General features: G+C 47.3%; 6 protein-coding genes across 6 annotated transcripts; 3 read left to right on the plus strand and 3 right to left on the minus strand.

Moving 5' to 3' along the window:
* The first annotated feature begins 921 nt into the window (after positions 1 to 921).
* Positions 922 to 4,920, plus strand: F4812DRAFT_412570 (DNA replication factor C, large subunit). Its single transcript, XM_047932715.1, has 5 exons — positions 922 to 1,189; positions 1,245 to 1,302; positions 1,362 to 1,403; positions 1,463 to 4,093; positions 4,144 to 4,920. The coding sequence occupies exons 1-5, from the start codon at positions 1,090 to 1,092 to the stop codon at positions 4,466 to 4,468; spliced, it is 3,156 nt and encodes a 1,051-aa protein (XP_047793360.1). The 5' UTR covers positions 922 to 1,089; the 3' UTR covers positions 4,469 to 4,920.
* Positions 4,921 to 5,498: 578 nt separating this feature from the next.
* On the plus strand, positions 5,499 to 8,084 carry F4812DRAFT_467251 (uncharacterized protein; the record flags this gene model as incomplete). Its single annotated transcript, XM_047938628.1, has 5 exons — positions 5,499 to 5,559; positions 5,631 to 6,066; positions 6,159 to 6,459; positions 6,544 to 6,861; positions 6,957 to 8,084. 5 exons carry the CDS (start codon positions 5,499 to 5,501, stop codon positions 8,082 to 8,084), a joined length of 2,244 nt encoding a protein of 747 aa, XP_047793361.1.
* A 1,230-nt stretch (positions 8,085 to 9,314) lies between these two features.
* F4812DRAFT_164585 (uncharacterized protein) lies at positions 9,315 to 11,107 on the minus strand. The gene has a single exon (XM_047929857.1). The coding sequence runs from the start codon at positions 10,902 to 10,904 to the stop codon at positions 9,474 to 9,476; it is 1,431 nt and encodes a 476-aa protein (XP_047793362.1). The 5' UTR covers positions 10,905 to 11,107; the 3' UTR covers positions 9,315 to 9,473.
* Positions 11,108 to 11,704: 597 nt separating this feature from the next.
* F4812DRAFT_164578 (GrpE-domain-containing protein) lies at positions 11,705 to 12,923 on the minus strand. Its single transcript, XM_047929856.1, has 2 exons — positions 12,443 to 12,923; positions 11,705 to 12,382 (listed from the first exon to the last, which is right to left on the minus strand). The coding sequence occupies exons 1-2, from the start codon at positions 12,725 to 12,727 to the stop codon at positions 11,942 to 11,944; spliced, it is 726 nt and encodes a 241-aa protein (XP_047793363.1). The 5' UTR covers positions 12,728 to 12,923; the 3' UTR covers positions 11,705 to 11,941.
* Positions 12,924 to 14,087: 1,164 nt separating this feature from the next.
* Positions 14,088 to 15,221, plus strand: F4812DRAFT_455161 (insert subdomain of RNA polymerase alpha subunit; the record flags this gene model as incomplete). The annotated part of the gene is made up of 3 exons (XM_047936775.1): positions 14,088 to 14,159; positions 14,221 to 14,786; positions 14,843 to 15,221. 3 exons carry the CDS (start codon positions 14,088 to 14,090, stop codon positions 15,219 to 15,221), a joined length of 1,017 nt encoding a protein of 338 aa, XP_047793364.1.
* A 462-nt stretch (positions 15,222 to 15,683) lies between these two features.
* Positions 15,684 to 16,848, minus strand: F4812DRAFT_455162 (putative dicarboxylate carrier protein; the record flags this gene model as incomplete). Its single annotated transcript, XM_047936776.1, has 3 exons — positions 15,684 to 15,756; positions 15,818 to 16,523; positions 16,626 to 16,848. The coding sequence occupies 3 exons, from the start codon at positions 16,846 to 16,848 to the stop codon at positions 15,684 to 15,686; spliced, it is 1,002 nt and encodes a 333-aa protein (XP_047793365.1).
* Between the last annotated feature and the right edge of the window lie 1,082 nt (positions 16,849 to 17,930).

The raw sequence follows: 17,930 nt of genomic DNA on the forward strand, positions 1-17,930 counted from the left end.
CTGGCAAAGTCAGAGGACTTTAACCGGAACTAAGGCTAGTATATAGTTCATTTACATAGTTGGAGTTATATGAGATAACCCATAGAATAAAGAGTAATGTATGTTCAATATATATACCTAAGGTAGCTTGCGTACCTACCTAAGTACCTACACATCCTGATAGCTTCCACTTCGTAACACATAGGTACTATATAAGGTACTTTATCATATTGTAATAAGTGTTTTAATTGCCTCTTCATTGATCATGTTGATGATATTATATCAGATATGCAGTCCCCCTGATAGGTAAGTATAGAAGTTGGACCGAGGAAGAGGTTCATAGAAATACATAGGTAAAATATGGTTTAGACTTGCTGGAGCTGGATCTGAAATTGTTTAAAATAAACCGAGGGCCCCCCGTGTAGGGGACCACAAGAGCCCGACTTTAGGAGCATGTCATAGTCATTATATAAGGTAAGTCCCAATATATCTTTCCATTTTCATCTTCCTTAGGTACCTAATTAATTAAGTCATTTTCCATCCAAGATTAAGTACTAACGTACTTACCTACTTCCACTCCACTTTTAGTCTTCCCAATTCGTTAAGTGAGAATTTCCTATCTTAGTAATCCTTCTTACCATACTCCGACACAACATCTCTCCTAAAGTCGGGCATTGAGTTTTCCCGTTATTAGTATCACAATAATTCCGAATATGCACACTTTCTTTGGAAATATCGCGTTCAGATATATGAGGTACCTTGGTATTGTCAGTGAGAACTCTTGGTGGGCTAATTAATTGAATTATGTAATGATGGTACCTGAGCAAGCCCCTTAGGTACCAGGTACCTACCTGGTAAGTGCATCTGCCTGATCTTATCTGCCTACAGTGATAAGTGGTAGTAGGCACCAGTGGCACGTGCACAATGCGTGTGAACCAATTCCAATTCCATTAAAGACTTTACAGGTGCAGGGGCTAGCTTCAAGCCTTAACGCGTCATAATTCGCGTCAAAACGTTGCCCACTTTTTTTCCCTATGAAAATACTACTTCTTTTCCAAACAACATCACAAACCTCCCTGAGTACCAAGTGCATCTCTGCGTTCAAATACGATGCCTGATATTCGTTCTTTCTTCGGGGCAAAGGGAGGCGCCCCAACCTCTTCAAAGCCAGCTCCAAAGAAGACAGAAGAAGAACCAAAAAAGCGTAGCAGTGCGTATTCCTCAAAATTGACCGGTTATCCTCATAGCTAACCGTACTTCATTAGAGGCACGAAAGGTTGTAGATGATAGCGATGAAGAAGAAGAAGAAGAAGCACCTGTCGAGTAAGCAGATCAATTTGGTAGCGATATAAAATTTAATTGAAGCTAATCTATCTACAAAGAACAAAGAAACCAACTACTCGATCTACCCCTAAGAAAGCGGCGTGAGTGCTACTCTTATGTTATCCGCATATATCAGCATTGTACTAAATGTCAGCGTTAGCGACAAGAATGTGCAAGGGACGACTGCTACAGCAAGTGAATACTTTGCTTCGAGCAAGTTGAAGAATCAATCAGCTGCAAAGCCGGCTGAGAAGGCGCAGTCGCAGGCCAAGGCCACAGTTGAAGTACGATCGAGTCCGAGAAATAAGAAACCCGCAGCAAAGGATGCTATAGCTCCAAGCAAGGATGACGACACTACACCAAAGAAACGCCCTGCTAGCAAACTAAAACGATACGACTTGGACGACGATGCAGATGCCGGTGACGATATCTTTGCTGCTGACGCAAAAAGCCGAAATAAGCGAAAGAACGATGACTATGCGGAGGAGGATAGCGAAGAGGACTTCCTTCCCAAACCCAAGAGGATCGCTTCACGTACCAAACCGGTAGACGAGAATAACAAGCCCACTACGTCAAAACCTTCAACGGGTACCTCGGCCTCAAGTTCAGCGAAGAAGAGGAAAACCCCCGAGTCCGAGCCTAGCGACGAAGAAGATGACGATGACGAACCTCCAGCTCGTAAGAAACCGGTAGCGAAGAAACCGAGAGCACCGAGAACGTCGAAAGCCAAGAAAGCGAATGAACCAGAAGATGCAGGGATCCAGGCGATCTTAGACGATATACCTACGGTTAGACCACCAACACCGCCCTCCAAGGACCCTAATGCCAAGTTCGATTGGAGAAAGGCGGCAGCAGGAGGCGGAAATAGCGGTCCGCCGCCAAATCCGACCGCGGAACTACCCGAAGGCGAGGATGATTGTCTTGCTGGCCTAAGCTTTGTTTTTACTGGGCAGTTGACTACTATTGCTCGTGAGGATGCTCAGTCACTAGTAAAGCGGTATGGTGGAAAGGTTACTGGCGCGCCCAGCAGTAAAACTAGCTACGTGGTATTGGGTGAAGACGCCGGACCCAGCAAGCTTGCGAAGATTCGCCAGCATGGCATCAAGACAATCAATGAAGATGGCTTATTCGAGCTCATTCGTCGCCTCCCCGCTGGAGGTGGAAGTGGAAAAAATGCTGAGAAGGCACGGGAAAAGAAGAGGCTGGAGGAAGAAAAGATTAAAGAAGAAGCCGCTCAGATGGAACAAGAAGAAAAGGCCCGAAAGGCGGAGGCTGAGAAAGCACGGAAAGCAGCCGCCGCCGCACGGGGTACCGGTCCCCCTCCGGCTGCCCCGGCCCCCGTTTCCCAACTTTGGACTGTGAAATACGCACCTACTCAGCCGAGTCACATTTGTGGCAACAAGGCTGCGGTCGAGAAAATCCAGAACTTTCTCAAGAGTTGGCAAAAATCACGTAAATATAACTTTGAGAAAAGAGGTGCAGATGGGCTCGGCGGTTACCGCGCCATCATGCTTTCCGGCCCCCCAGGTATTGGTAAAACCACCGCTGCTCATTTGGCTGCCAAGCTTGAAGGATTTGATATTATAGAGAGCAATGCTAGCGATACACGCAGTAAAAAGCTCGTCGAATCTGGAGTTAGTGAAGTTATGAATAACACCTCCCTACGTGGTTACTTTGCGGGAGATGGGAAGAAAGTAGATGAGGAAAAGAAGAATATTGTCCTTATTATGGACGAGGTCGACGGAATGTCCGCTGGCGACCGTGGGGGCGTGGGTGCTCTTGCTAAGTTCTGTAAAAAGACCGAGGTGCCTCTGATCCTTATTTGCAACGAGCGAAAACTGCCCAAGATGAAACCCTTCGACTTTGTCGCGTTCGATGTCAAGTTCCAGCGCCCGACGATTGAACAGATTCGTTCACGTATGATGACTATTTGCCACAGAGAAGGACTGAAGCTATCGACACAGGTACTCGACGCCCTTATCGAAGGCAGTAATCGGGATATCAGACAGATTGTCAATATGCTGTCCACGATCAAGCTAGATCAGACCTCTATGGATTACAGTCAGAGCAAGGATATGTCGAAGGCCTGGGAGAAGTCTATAGTATTGAAACCGTGGGATATCTGCCAGAAAATGCTGGGCAGTGGTCTCTTCTCTCCCGCAAGCAAGGCGACCCTTAATGACAAGATCGAGCTCTACTTCAATGATCACGAGTTTAGCTATTTGATGATACAGGAGAACTACTTACGAACCAAACCCGCCGCCCTAAATCAATCGCAATCCAAGAACAAACGTGAGCAGAACCTAAAGGCTTTGGAGTTGTTCGATATGGCAGCGGAAAGTATCAGTGACGGGGACTTGGTGGATCGGATGATTCACGGCCCCCAGCAACATTGGAGCCTAATGCCTACTCACGCAGTATTCAGCACGGTTCGACCAGCTAGCTTTGTGGCCGGTCAGCTCTTAGGATCTAACTTTACATCCTGGCTTGGTAATAACAGCAAATACGGCAAGCTGGGAAGATACATTCGTGAAATCCGTTCGCACATGAGACTAAGGTCCTCTGGTGACCATCACGAGATCCGCCAACAATATCTACCAGTTCTCTGGACGCGGCTTATCCAAAGACTTGCTGAGGAAGGCAAGGAATCCGTCGATGAAGTTATCGACCTAATGGACAGCTATTTCCTAACTAGAGAGGACTTCGATTCCATTAAGGAACTTGGTGTTGGCCCTCAAGACGAAGGGAATGTCGACATTGAAACCCAGACCAAGTCTACTTTTACCAGACTGTAAGTTATATGTGCACGGCAGTTTCGAATTCATTGGCTAATTTCAATAGGTACAATTCGAGGTCACACCCAATTCCTTTTATGAAGGCTAGCAGTGTGATAGCTCCGAAGGCAGCCTCAAAGGAAAAGCCAGATCTGGAGGAGGCAATGGAGGAAGAAGACGATGCAGATGTAGCAGAGGTAGTTGAGGCAGTTGATGAAGATGATGATCTTGATATCGAGAAAGATAAGTATATTAAAAAGCCAAAGGCTAAGCCTGCGAAGAGAGGTGGCAAAAAAGCAGCAGCCGCAACTGAGGGCGAGGATGAAGACGGGAAGCCAGCAAAAGGCCGTAAGGGCAAAACTGGTGGAGCAAAAGGCAAGGCAAAGAAGTAAGAAGCATCACATATTACTATGATTTACGTGAGCTGGGCCTGGGTTGTTGTTTTAATGGTTAATGTCTCTTAGACTTTAGGGCGATCTCTTTCGTAGAAGAGAATGACGTTGATAATGCATGCACATATGTATTAGGTACCTAACCTGCTTAGATGACGAATTCAGGGGTAAATGTATTTGTCTTTGGAGTCTTCACATGTGTTAGGCATCCGAATAATATCTTCAGAAAGAGGTTGTAATAGATAACCACCTACATAAGTACCACCTAAGGTACCCTAGGCAGATATATATATTTTATGGAATGGTTTTTTTTCAGTTTGGCATATGCATATGGTACCAGCATGCTTGCTTCAAGTTCATGCAGGAGCCTGGTGTAGGCTGGCAGTACCAAGTTTTAGGTAGATATGTTTGTATGTTACCCTGGGACAACACGGGTTAATCAGTATCTACACGTTTGGCGTCGACCTGCATGTAAATTAACAGTCCTTGAGAGTGAATTTAGTGGTAGGGGGAAACGACGGTGTACGATCACGATCTTCGTCTTCCCTGTTCCTTCTTTCTTTTTCCCTTCTCCCTACAGCCTTACGGTATTCTTGTTCTTTCTTACTTACTTCCTTCTCCTTCCACATCGATCTGGCGTCTTGCATCTTACGCAGGTACATCTTCAAGACCCATCCTGTCGCCGTCCAGTCCGAGTGCCCTTACTTTTTCTTTTTTTTCTTTTTTTTTCTTTTTTTTTTCCTTCTGCCTGCTATCCGCAGGAGGGTTTCCCACATCTGTTTTCCACAACCTTCCCACAACTACATCTATGGTTTTGCCTAATCGCTCTTACAGGCAGTAAAGTAACCCTTCTTTCACTACCACTACTTACCTCTTCCTCATCACAGCATCCTTGACCATCACAACATTTTTATATGTTGATGCTGTTCACTGTCTTCTCTATCATTATTATTTTCCATCCCCTTCATCTACTACATTGATCATCTTCAAGTTGGTTTTTATCACCCATTACTCTGGGTTCCTCTTGACGATGTCGGAACACAAGCATAAGCCGTCACCCTCGAATGAGGACATCTCGAACTCTAGTGAAGGTAATTTATCCTCATAACTTATAATTCGTAATTACCTTAGGTACCTATACTAATCATATTAAACATCATAGTAGCCATCGCATCTAGCTCGTGTCCAGCATTTGATCCGGTTTCTTACCGTAACGCATCACACCTCCGTTACTTGCATGACACATTAAAGAATGAGAATGAAGAGCTGTTTAAATTGGTTCTTGATTGCGAAGACCGTTGCACATCCGAAAATGCTGAGGATTCTCAAACAGTTTCCGAGGACTGGGAAACAACTGTTGCCGTAGTGGGCGATCGTGGACCTCGACAGTCCGTCCCTGGTTGTTCTGCTAGCAAGTCAACCGCAGATAAAAAGAAGCAAATACTTTCCAATTCAATGATGCAGGCATATATTGCCATGCGTGGCCCGGAAATGGCTGCTGAGATGGACCCTCTGTTTGAATGGATTCAGCTTCGCCATGATCAGGCAGACCCCAACACTTCATCTCAACCTCACGACGATCCCAAGGATGTCTCTAAGTATGCTACTTATTCATTTTTTCCCCTTGACACTTTTATGACAATATATCTACCTAATTTAGATCTTTCTCACTAATATCTATCTTTCTTAGGATGTTGGAACTTATGGATAAGGCTCTACTTCCTGAAAACATGACCGGTGACTCTCCTCGTGCTGCTATTTTTGAGTTTCCGAAGCCGCCACACCACCACATAGTTCCTCCGGCTACAATGAACCTCTTACCCCACCATAAGGTTGCTGATGCGGTGCGTTGTCGTTCTCCCGTTTGGGGAGATGATGAAGATGACGATGAGGGCGCCGTTCCTACTGGCCTTCTTTCGCCATGCACCTTTCTCGAGTGGTCTCGTAATTGCAAGCGTTGGCCTGGCAAAGAGATTCAGGACCCCCACAACGTAAGCTCGACGGTTTATTTCTGCCTTTTGTTCTTATGCTAGTAGTCTACTCGGAATATTCGCTAATAAGGAGTATCTAAATAGGTTCTTGCTGGTGCTCAACGAATGCGTCCCGAAGGACCTGCACCGGTCAAGGACCATTTTCCCCAGTACCTCCAGGACATGAAGCTCCAGAGAGATTACCAAACAGGAGAGGAATTATCCCCTCTTTACAACGTCCCCGACGACCCGTCTCTCATCTTCACGCCCCCAGGCCTGCCTGACAGACAGTATGCCCCGGCCAAATTCCTAACTCAATATGATCGCATGGCTCCTATGGAAGCCAAGAATCTCCGAGACCATGTGTATGGCAAGGCACAGAAAAGCGTGCCACCTGCCAGTACTCATAATAGATTCACAAACGTATGTTTTAACCTTGAACCCTCCCTGGTGTGATATGCCAGGTAAACACAAAAGTGCATCTGTTGAGCTGTAACTAACATATCATTCCCCCGCAGACCGAGGTGAATAATGTTGTGAACAGAATCACCAGATTCGATGGTGACGGTCTTTCTGGCCCTGAGGTATACACTATGCTCAAGGACCAGTACCAGACCCTCGCAGAGCAGAGAGCTGAAGGCGAGGCCTTCCGCGAGCGAATTTCTGAGCAGAGCAAACGAATCCAGGAGCTCGAAATTGAGCGGGATAGCCTTCGGGGATACTTTATCCCTCTATTGCAGCAGCAACGCGCTGAACACCGTGCCGAGCAGGAGCGTCTCGCATTTCAGGCACTTCATGGCCAACGTGGTGTCCGAGATGATCGTATCCGAGAGCATCTTGGAAACCACATGCGTGAGGTACAACTCCAACTGGACCGCTCGTACATGCAGCGCACCGAGTCGATGAATAAGATCAAGGCGAACCAACGCCGCCTCTCGCAACTTGAACAAGAGATCTGTGAGGAGTGTCTCCTGGCTGGAACAAGTCCTCGAGGCATTTTTGATGAGCTCAACGGTCTCATACCACATCCTGAAACTCCTGCGTGGTCAGCAGCAGGAGGAATGAACTACAACGCTACTTACTTCTACCCTGACTTCAATGCTGATAATGTCCAGCCAACTAGCGCTGATGCCAGACAACCCGAGAAGTCGATGGGCGAGCATTCGATGGGAGAGCATGCGATGAGAGACACTGACTCGTATTCTGGAAATACTCTCATTAGCCCTGCGCCCGCTCCCCGACGGGAAACACATCCGTCAAACGCGGATCCCACCACCCGCGGCTATTTCGCCGGCCGCCCCCCTTCTCCGTTTTCTCTTCTGAGATCCGTGCCCCTTGATGCACCCGGCGCGCTGAGCCAATACGCCGGAGCAGGATATCGGGCGCCTTTCAGCGGCTTCGACGAATATACGATGATGCCACAGTCCCGCCGTCACCGTCGCCACGCCACAACTCAGACCTATTGCGATCCTGCCATTGCTGAGGAGGGTAAGATCGAGGCTAATTCCTCTGCGCAGAAAAGCTCCAAGGAAAGGGCCAAGAGCGGCGCATCTCACATTCGAGGTCCTGACAGACTTATCTGCTTCGCCCCTCCCCCCCGTGAACCGGAGCCGATTGATCGATCCTACTATGACTATGACCTCTAGGTTATTTTACCAAGGTACATGATCTCAGCACTATTATCACGACGATATTTGAGTAGGGATGCTATATTATTCTGGCAAGCATCCTTGATATCAGTTAGGCATTTCTTTTTTTTTCTTTAGGCCACAACTTTGTCACGGTACAGTTACGTGGCTCACGGTTGGTTGATTGCCATCCTGGTTATAGTTTAACCTTGTGTAGGGGTTGGAAAGGAGGCTATTTGTCTTCTTCCCCCTTCTCGTTTATGTAGCAACAGTCTTTTTTTTTGTTTGAACTGAACTGAACTGAACTTCGACATAAATATTTCGAACTCTGCTTTTAATTCTTTGATTCGTCATGCTGGGATTGCTGCTAGGCGTTGCTTTCGACTTTCTTTTGTCATCACGATTATTACTTCATTGGGTTCAACTGGTGATACTTTATTGGATCGCTGGTACTTCATCAAGTTGCCAACATCGCCGATACACCTGCGTTTTCAACATACCGGCGATCTTCACATACAAGGAATGCATGCAACTTTTGAGAAGTGATATTGCAATATCGCAATACCTTCACTCGGGAGATTCATAATGGCAGAGTTGCCTACCGAGTCATGAAACAGCAGACAGGCCTGTTTCTACATCGACTTTCTTCCCTATTGGGAACCAGATGACAGTTTGTTATCGACGGAGGCACCAACAACAGATACGACACGTCTTCTATCCTTTGGTGCCAAAATCCGTTTCATCACAATTCATCTTCACGACTTGCATCATGCTTATCTTCCTCAGTACCTGCTACTTCAGAGCCTCGAGGGGTTGATCTTTCTAGCTTTTCTTGCTTCACGGAAACTTGCGTTGTTCTTTTCTTCTTCTACCATTCTCCGAGAATGAGTTTCACATTTACAAATTCATAATGGTTCGCGAATTCGCTTGCATGCGATGATTGTACAATTAATCAAGTTTTTGGTAGCTAGTTACCAGGTAAACAAATACCTAGGTCCCATTCATTTTTGTACCTCGATGAGGTTAATCGACAATGGAATTTCTCTGTCGAAATATCAATTGAACAATAACAGGACTGACTTTAGGTAGTTCGCAATGAGTGCCTAACCTACCTCCTAACATAAATACAGGGTGAATAAGTCGTAATAATCGTATCCCATTCGTAGTCTAACAACAATAACAAGCAACTGACGATCACTACCTGATTTAAGAACTCAAATTACCTCCTATTATGCTAATAGAGACCGCAAAAATGCGTGATGACACCTTTATCGAGCCGTACCCAAGAGCATTTGGAAATGACACTTCAACCTAGAAGCGCATGCTCTGCATGGGGAGGTCATACCTACCTACCTATACATATATACTATTACAATTACTCGCAAGCCTGCCGGGCAGCAAACCACTTCACCACCGATTCCTATTCTCCCTCTCATACTCCTCCTCGCAGTACCCCTCCCACTCGGCCTTCATCCTGCCAATATGCACCTCGCTCCTCATGCCCTGGCCCGCAGCCCTCCTCCCCTCAAACGTGATCCCCATGAAATCCAGCTCGCCCTCCACCCTGCCCCCGCCCAGGAACCGCAGCCACCCCCCGTGGCCGTCCCCGTACATAATCGGCCCCTCGAGCTCCCGCCCCCGCCAGGTAAACCGCAACGCCCGGTTAGACGACTGCCACGGCCGCTCGCGCACGCGCATGACGCCGCTGACGACGCCCAGGTCGAACAGGCCCCACAGCTCGGTCCCGCTGAGCGTGAATACGAGCGAGAGGTCTGTGTGGCCCCATTCCGAGGCCACCATCTCGCTCGTGAGCTCGTAGCGCCCGTTGAGCAGGCCGAGGGGCTTGAGTTCCTCTCCGTCGTTGCCGTCGTCGTTGTTGTCTTCGCGCTTGACGGAGCCGGTGTAGCCGTTATAGCCGTTGTCGTCGTCGTCGGAATACTCGTTCTTCACGGGGGATGATGGGGTGGGGCTGGCGCTGCTGTGGTGGTATGGAGGAGCGGTAGCGGTAGCGGTGCCTCGGCCTCGGCCTGCCCATGCCCCGCCGCGACGGGCGGAGCGGGGGCCTAGTGGTCGAGGGGCTGGGGCTGGTGCTGGCGTGGTACTCGCGCGGCTGGGTCCTTGGGAGATTCCCCCGCGACGAGCTGTGGATGCGGATCCAGTGGCCTTTGTGGTGGTGGTGGTGGTCTTTGACACGGTTGTCTTTGAAACGGTAGTCTTGGACGCAGTGGATCTGGAAGCAGTAGTCTTAGTGGCCGGAGCAGCAGCAGTGGTAAGCTTCCTCGGGGTCCTGGGCTTGGGTTCTGCCTTCTGCACGGTTGCTGTGGTTGTTGCCGATTTAGAAGACGATGACTTAACTTTCTTAGCCGACTGGCTAGCAGAGACGGTGACGTTGATGTCCCCGACGCTGACGGTAAAGTCGATGTTCGCAGACTCGGCCTTGCGCTTGCCACGGGCCGTAGCAGGCGTCTTGGGCGCGGGCGAAGAAGGGGCCGCCGTATCCTTCAAGGCCTTCTTAGCCTCGCGCTCCTTCTTGATCCATTCCTTCTTCAGGTCCGCCTCCAGCCTCTGGATGTGCGCCGGGACCGCGAGGTTACCGCCGTTGACAGCGTCGAAGAGGCGCATGCGGGCCACGGCCTTGGTTTTGGACACCTGCAGGCCGTAGTGGATGAGCTGGGCCTCAAACCAGTGCGCCGGGTGATCTTTCTCGGAGCCGCGCTGAAAGTGGTCTCTGAGCTCCGCTACGGTAGCGCGCCGGTGCCGATTGTGGCCGCTCGCCTCGGCGAAAATATCTCCGGCGTAGGAGAATCCGTCCTTGGAGACGGGAGGTGCTAGCGACATGGCTACTATTGTCCGGGTGTATGAAAAATGGGTAGTCGCTGTGTTTTTTTTTTTTTTTGTTTTTGTTTTTTTTTGTCCGACAATTTTAATTCCCGGACTTGAACAGGTCGAAGAATTTAGTGCTGTAGTTACCTAGGTAGCTAGATGTTTAAGTTTATGTTTTCCTCCAACTACCTCCTAGGTAGTACCCTGTACCTAAACTCGAAAAGTTTTCAGCCCTTTGTTGTCTTTGGAGTCGGTTGTCCGGGTTGCTGGTATTGCGCACGTACAGTGTCAATGCTTCATACGGATGATCCCCTTTTGTAAGAGTGTTGTTCAAAGAAAATTCCCCCGGTCATGCACTGACCATCAATGGAAATAATAGGTATGTACCTATTGTTGATACCAGGTAGTTTGAACAAGGGTCTTTATGAACTTGAATTTTTGAAGGGAGGCTGGTTAGGTACCAGGTAGACCCCTTTATTACGGACTGTGTACGAAGTACCTCCTAGGGAGATACCCGTATTATGGACTGTGTACGTAGGGTCTGTGCTCGTCTGGTCAGTTTTCGGCATGAACATCATAAGAAACCTTCAAAATTATCTTCAATGGTCCTGATTACTTTAAGTTGAGCTATGTTAGTTAATAAGTATTAACTTGGATATATATATATTGGGAGGGAATAAGGTTTGGTACCTATGGCTTCGGCACAATAACGTATATAATTCCATTGCTTGCTCGTCTTGAATGCCGGATACGAAGAGGATATATATTCATTAGATGGTCATCGCCTTGGCCCATGCTGTCATAACCGCTCTACGTAACGCAAAAGTCCCAGGACCCATATAGATCGAGAAAGCTGTAATATTAACAGCCGAGTCCCCCCCAAAAACATGCCGTGCCGTGCATGTGGACCTTATAAACAAGGAATTTCCGCCGACCACCTTTTTTTTTCATGAGAGGAGCATTTTATATACATTACCCAACGCCGGTCCAGTTGTGGTGGTATACAAGGTCTTTCATATAATACATTGAATAATAGGATTCGTTCGTATCGTTTATTGGCTCTTGACCACGCCGACCTTAGCAGCTCTGAGCACTCGTCCGTTTAGCTTGAAACCCTTCTGCTGAACGTGGAATACCGTATTGTCCTCCTTGTCGGGAATCGGGGTCATGAAGGTCGCTTCGTGTTCGTTAGGGTTGAACTTCTCCCCTTGGGGATCGAAACGTTCCAGACCATGTTTTTGGAGGGTCTGAAGCATGTTGGTTTCGGTCATCTTGACGCCCTCGTAGAAGTTGATCAGATCTTCGTTCTTCTTGTCCTCTTCCATCATCTTGATCTTTTCCTGACCCATTGTTAGGGCCCTGTCCAAGTTGTCGACGCTATCGACCAGATCCTTGGCGAATTTTTGGATAGCGAAGTCGCGTGTCGCCTTTATCTCCCTTTGCGTTCGGTCTTGAAGGTTGCGGAACTCGGCTACAGATCGAAGGTATTTGTCCTATATGAATTGTCAGGTTTTGAATTCAACAACACGCTAAAGTGCATATGGCGCATTTACCTTCCAGTCGATAACTTCCTTCTCTTTGGCTTCTAGCTTCTTCTTAAGCTCAACCTCGGCATCTGATGGTTTAGGTGCCTCGCTATCCTGTGCTTCCACCTGGGCAGTTGCCGTTTCGCCCTCCTTTTTTTCAGCCGATTCTGGCTGCTCACTATACCATCTTATACTTCGTAGAGGGCTTAAAGGTGCCGGGGAGAATGGCGTCCTCAGTAAAGGTCTTTGAGCAATTGTTCTTGGGTTGGAGCATACAGCTCGAGCTGATTTTGAAATTACTTGTTTTAACATGATGACTGAGTATGAGGAATTAAGTATATGCCGTTTGAAGGCTAGAGGATGGGGTGTAGGTAGGTAGGTATGTATTGTACAGGGCGGTAGTAGGATGTAGTGCACCTATAAATTTTATGTAGGTGGATGGTTATCAAAACCCCTCGAGATGGGGCGATAAACTTCTGAAAAAAATAAAAATTTTGGCAAGAACTTGTCACTTGCCTGTCAAGTGGGAATGTACTACGGCAAGGACTGCTCAGCAATTGCCAAGCACTTGCCAGGTGCAACGGACCTTTCTGCCCCTCATCACCGCCCCCACATTTTATTTTACCATGTGCCTATAAATACCTGGTCTCCCCTCCCAGCTTTTCAGTTTTTTCTTTTCTTCTTTTTTTCTTCAGCTCTCTTTGCCTTTTGGCTTAGATCAAGTGTAGTATCTGTTCTTTTCAGTTTAATCTCTGAAAGAGTTCTACTTGAACTCAATCGTGATTATTCTAATTTTTATCCTTCGGGGGCACATCCTCTGGGCTTGCCCATGATCGCCCCCACCGTGTCCCTGGTATTACACTGCCTCCAGGTGACGCTAACTTTCATTGCTATCTCTGGCTTGCCCAGGGTAGTGAAGATGGTGATCAACGACAGCAGAACTGGGTAGAATTGGTACTTCTCAATATGATGGTATTAAATATTTTGATTGTCGATATACCTAGTACCTACCTAGGTAGCTGTTATGCCGCGTACTACTCGTAAAAAAATACTATGTAGTGTAGCTTATATCTTGTGCCATCACAATTGCTCGACTTGGAATGAACATATAACCATAGGTTTTAGTCGTTGCCTTTCTTAAGATCTTCTACATTGTGTTACCTTTTGCGTAGTAACGACCTAGATTTACTCATTGCTTTAGGGGTGCAAAATTCATTGGTTAATGGCAAAGCTGTAGCCGCAATACGTCATATCACAGATACCTATATGATACATATACGTACTGCTCTTAGTGTAAAACTTCAACGCCTTAAGACGGGACCCTGACAAATTACATAATACCCTCTCAGCCTTGCATATGTATTTATGCCACACCATTTTAACAGGTAGCGTGCTCCCGCCACTAGAAAGAGGCGCTAAACTGCTCCAGTCAGATCGTGGCACTAATGGGGTACGTACCATGTGCCTGTTGCGGGCGTGGTGGGTTGCTTGGAAATCTTTCAGCCTTGACAAGTCTTTAAGCTTTCTTACCCTTTCATCCTCACACCGCAAAAGAACGACCTAACATATTTTCGCCATTTCGGAAGAATTATTGCATTGCCACCTTTACTCCATCCTTAATTATACTTCCGTTGCAAAAGCTGTACGCACAGCTCGTGCTGCCTCAATCGCAATGATGGAATACGATAACATGATGGATGGCGATTTCAAGGAGGATTTTGGTCCTAAGATCCAGGTGTCGGCAGTATGAAATGCCATCATTGTCGGGCTCGTAAGACCTTTGTCCTAATTGTACCTTTCCATAGGCCGACCGGTATCATGTCGATTTCGAGTTGAGTAATGTCGACATATCTCTTGCGAACTCCCTCCGACGCGTCATGCACGCCGAAGTCCCGACAATAGCTATTGACCTCGTCGAGATCGAAGTCAACACATCCGTCCTTGCTGACGAATTCATCAGCCATCGGCTCGGTTTAATCCCCCTTAATTCTAGCGAAATTGATAATCTGTCCTACTCCCGCGATTGCGATTGCGAACAGAACTGCGAAAGATGCAGCGTAACTCTGACCCTACACGCCAAGTGCACGGGCGACGAAGTCATGAAGGTGTATGCTCGCGATCTAGTTGTTGGCTTTAACCGACCTAACAGCGAGATTGGCAACCCAGTCATCACAGACCCTGATGGACTCGGATCGTTGATCTGCAAGCTCCGGAAGGGTCAAGAGCTAAAGCTCAGCTGCATCGCAAAGAAAGGTATCGCTAAGGAGCATGCGAAGTGGTCTCCTACTTCTGCTATCGGCTTCGAATACGATCCACATAATAAGCTTCATCACCTGGATCTGTGGTACGAGCAGGACCCTGAGGCTGAGTGGTTGGTATCCTAGTATCCCAGTGAATTTCTTGCCAGATAATTAACCGTAGTACTAGGCCGAAATCGAAGTATGCCGACGTTGAGGAGCCGCCTGCTGAGGGCCAACCCTTCGATTATGATGCTGTCCCGTCGCGATTCTACTTCGAGGTTGAGGGAATCGGAAACATTCAATCTGATGCCATCATCTTGGAAGGTGTCAAGGAGCTGCAGCGCAAGCTTGCCGGTCTGATCCACGGGCTTGGAGAGAGCGAGGGCATGAATGGCGACTATGATGGTCCTCGCAGTCCGGATGCAATGGACACTGGCGCAGGCTATATGGAACAGGGCTACAGCACCCCTTACGGCAATCCTGGGGCAGCCAGCGCTTGGGGGGGTGGAGCTACGGCGTACGGCACGACACCTTATGGCAACTCTGGTTCTAACGGATGGAGTTGAGCACCTAATACCACTTAATGAGCTCCCTTTTCTCGGAAGGCAGCTTTTTCTTTACAACCTGCCTTGTATAATATGAGGCTTCGAGTTATCTCGAGGCTAAGTCGGAAGGTTGGTTTTCTTGACACATGATCTGGTTGCGTTGCATTGTATCATCACGCGGAGTTTAGGGGATACTCAGGTTAGAGAAAGTGGACGTATGCATTTTCACAAAAAATCATTTCTCGATTTGGTTGGTATACGTGCTTGTCTGGAAACCCAGTCCAAGCGCACATAATATCTGCAATAGAAAGCATCATACCCCAAAAATGACTGATAGGTAAATTTGCCAATATTTCCCAAAACTCCTGTGATAATGCCAAGGATTTGACTCTAAACGCCGTCATTCTAGGTATAACCTCTAGATCCGTAACCACTCTATCGGTGCTATATCGAGGCTTCTGCGTTATCTGCTTGCAAGAATACTTATTCGATCCCCTTAAACTTTCTATAAACCTTGCGGTGCGCTTCTAGAAACAAAAATGTACATATCGTTTGCCTGCGAATATTTGTCAGCAAGAAAGGACGAGGAAAGCTAATCGGAACGGTATAGCACTTACGGCCCCAACCTCAAGAAGGCCGGCACCCAGCCTTTGAACATCCATGTCGCGCCCTCCTTAGCATAGACCTCACGTAGGAGGTGAAGGATCCCTTGCTTATGGCTAGTGCTCATCACTCGACTCTTGATGACGTCGACTGGAGAGCAGATCGTAGTGGCTACGAACCCAGCAAAGAACGAGCTAGCGAAATGCGTCGTCGTAGTATCACCCAGCGGCGTATACGCTATCAGCATCCCCTTGAATGTGTCGTAGCTAGCCAATTGGCCGGCGTTCATGAGCGCGGCGCGAGTGCTATTCGGCAAGACCCCGCGGAACCAACTCCGAAACCCTTCTTCGCGGAACATGCGAAACATACCGTCAAGCCCGTGTTTATAGGCCCGGCGCTGCGCTGCTGGGAGCGCCGCATCCTGCTGCATGCGCACGTTGGTCACGTCGGCAGCGTTACCGGATATGCCGCCGAGGAAACCGGAAAACGTCGACAGTCCAATCAGTAACGGTAAGGAGGGTTTACGACCGTCAGCTGTGAAGTGGGACTTGAGCTCTTCGTACACGCCGAAACGAACGGTCGAGTACGTCATCTGCCGGAGCAGCGATGCTGACAAGCCGTTATACAGCCCGAGAACTCCCTGCGTCCGCACGACGTGTACGAAGGTGCCGCTCATGTTTTTAGGAGCATCGCCGGTTCGCAATTGGAGCCGAACCTTGACTGTATACGAATATCATCTATTAGCGAACCCTAGTCGATATTTAAATGCCAAGGAATCTGGACATAAGGAAGTCTTTTCTTCTTTCTAATCGTAAAACATACCAAGATCAAGCGGATGCGTCACACAGGCGGCGAAACTACTCGCGCTTCCGCCAAACCAGAAAGGATAGGATATGCGCTCATGGGCTAGGGCAACTTTTTTCTTTTCTAGTGTATCGGGCTTGGCATTGGTGGCGGTTACAGCAGCAGCCTTTGCGGATGCGGGTGTGGCGGCGACAACGGACGACTCACGGGAAGTCGTCGGAAGAGGGGGAACGGATTGCATCTTTTAAGATTGAAAACGGAATGTTACACTAAACAGAGGCGTAACTCGAAGAAATGAATGGACGAAAAGCAGCATCCCTATGGCTTGCTTACTATTTTAGCAACTCTACTTTCTGCTTCTATTCGTAAGGGCGGGTTGGGAGGAGAGGTAGGTAATAGTAAGTTACCTATGATACGAAGGATTCTAGAATTGGTTGAAAAAAAATATATAAAAATAAAAAATCAACCCTGGCGCAATTCACCTACCACATGTAGAGAATCCAAGCCATATGTAAAGCACCTTAAAGAATGGTGTAGCTGACAGTAGCTCGGAGGAAAAGATGGCGTCTAAAAGCCCTGACAATATTATGGAATGACATTGAAATAGGTATTCATCGAAAAATTAAAAATAAAAAAGACTAAGAGAAAAAAAAAAATAATGGGCCGATGCTCGGGTTTACCGGTATTTATTTTTTGACCGGCTCTATATGGCCCGAGGTGGTGTGATCGTACCTATTGCTAATCCAGGTGTTACAAAGACAGATAAAAAAAAAAAAAGAGAGAGAGAGATTGTTGGTTGGAACCTACCTCTAGCTGCCTAGGTACATTGTGGTTACCTAGGTAGGGACCTCTTACATCATCCCGTTCTTTCCCTACATGCAGGCTACCTATGCACTAAGGTATTAGTGATCCTATCCTGCCTACTTATCTTAGGTTTTAGTTAGGGTATGCTGCACCTCATAGTGCAGCTTCGCATCAAGCTTACCTAACTTCAAGTTTGGATAAATTGATACGTCCCAATACGTCTTCATAGCACCTTCCCTTGAAGCTTTGCGAATTTATTGGCTGCATGCGGTTTTGCTAGGTGCAATACATTAGGTACCTAACCTGTCATTGTACGACCTGTTACGGTTACCCCGCGGATCTGCAAGGCAAAGCATTAAACCGATTTTTATCAAAGCTTTTTTTTTTTTTTTTTTTTTTTTTTTTTTTTTTTTTTTTTTAAAATAATAAAAGATTTATTAAAAAAAAAAAAAAAAGCACCAACACCAAAAAAAAATTTGTAAAAAAAACAGAAAAACAAAATAAATAAAACAAAAAAGG

The sequence above is a fragment of the Daldinia caldariorum genome (assembly GCF_022478825.1).
Source record: "Daldinia caldariorum strain CBS 122874 unplaced genomic scaffold F4812scaffold_2, whole genome shotgun sequence".
Taxonomy (NCBI): domain Eukaryota; kingdom Fungi; phylum Ascomycota; class Sordariomycetes; order Xylariales; family Hypoxylaceae; genus Daldinia; species Daldinia caldariorum.

Coding starts and splice junctions, on each gene's coding strand:
- F4812DRAFT_164585 (XM_047929857.1), bottom strand. CDS start 10,904: ATGTCGCTAGCACCTCCCGTCTCCAAGGACGGATTCTCCTACGCCGGA.
- F4812DRAFT_412570 (XM_047932715.1), top strand. CDS start 1,090: ATGCCTGATATTCGTTCTTTCTTCGGGGCAAAGGGAGGCGCCCCAACC. Junction 1,303..1,361: donor GAAGAAGAAGCACCTGTCGA/GTAAGCAGATCA, acceptor CTATCTACAAAG/AACAAAGAAACCAACTACTC. Junction 4,094..4,143: donor AAGTCTACTTTTACCAGACT/GTAAGTTATATG, acceptor TAATTTCAATAG/GTACAATTCGAGGTCACACC.
- F4812DRAFT_164578 (XM_047929856.1), bottom strand. CDS start 12,727: ATGTTAAAACAAGTAATTTCAAAATCAGCTCGAGCTGTATGCTCCAAC. Junction 12,383..12,442: donor AGGAAGTTATCGACTGGAAG/GTAAATGCGCCA, acceptor CAATTCATATAG/GACAAATACCTTCGATCTGT.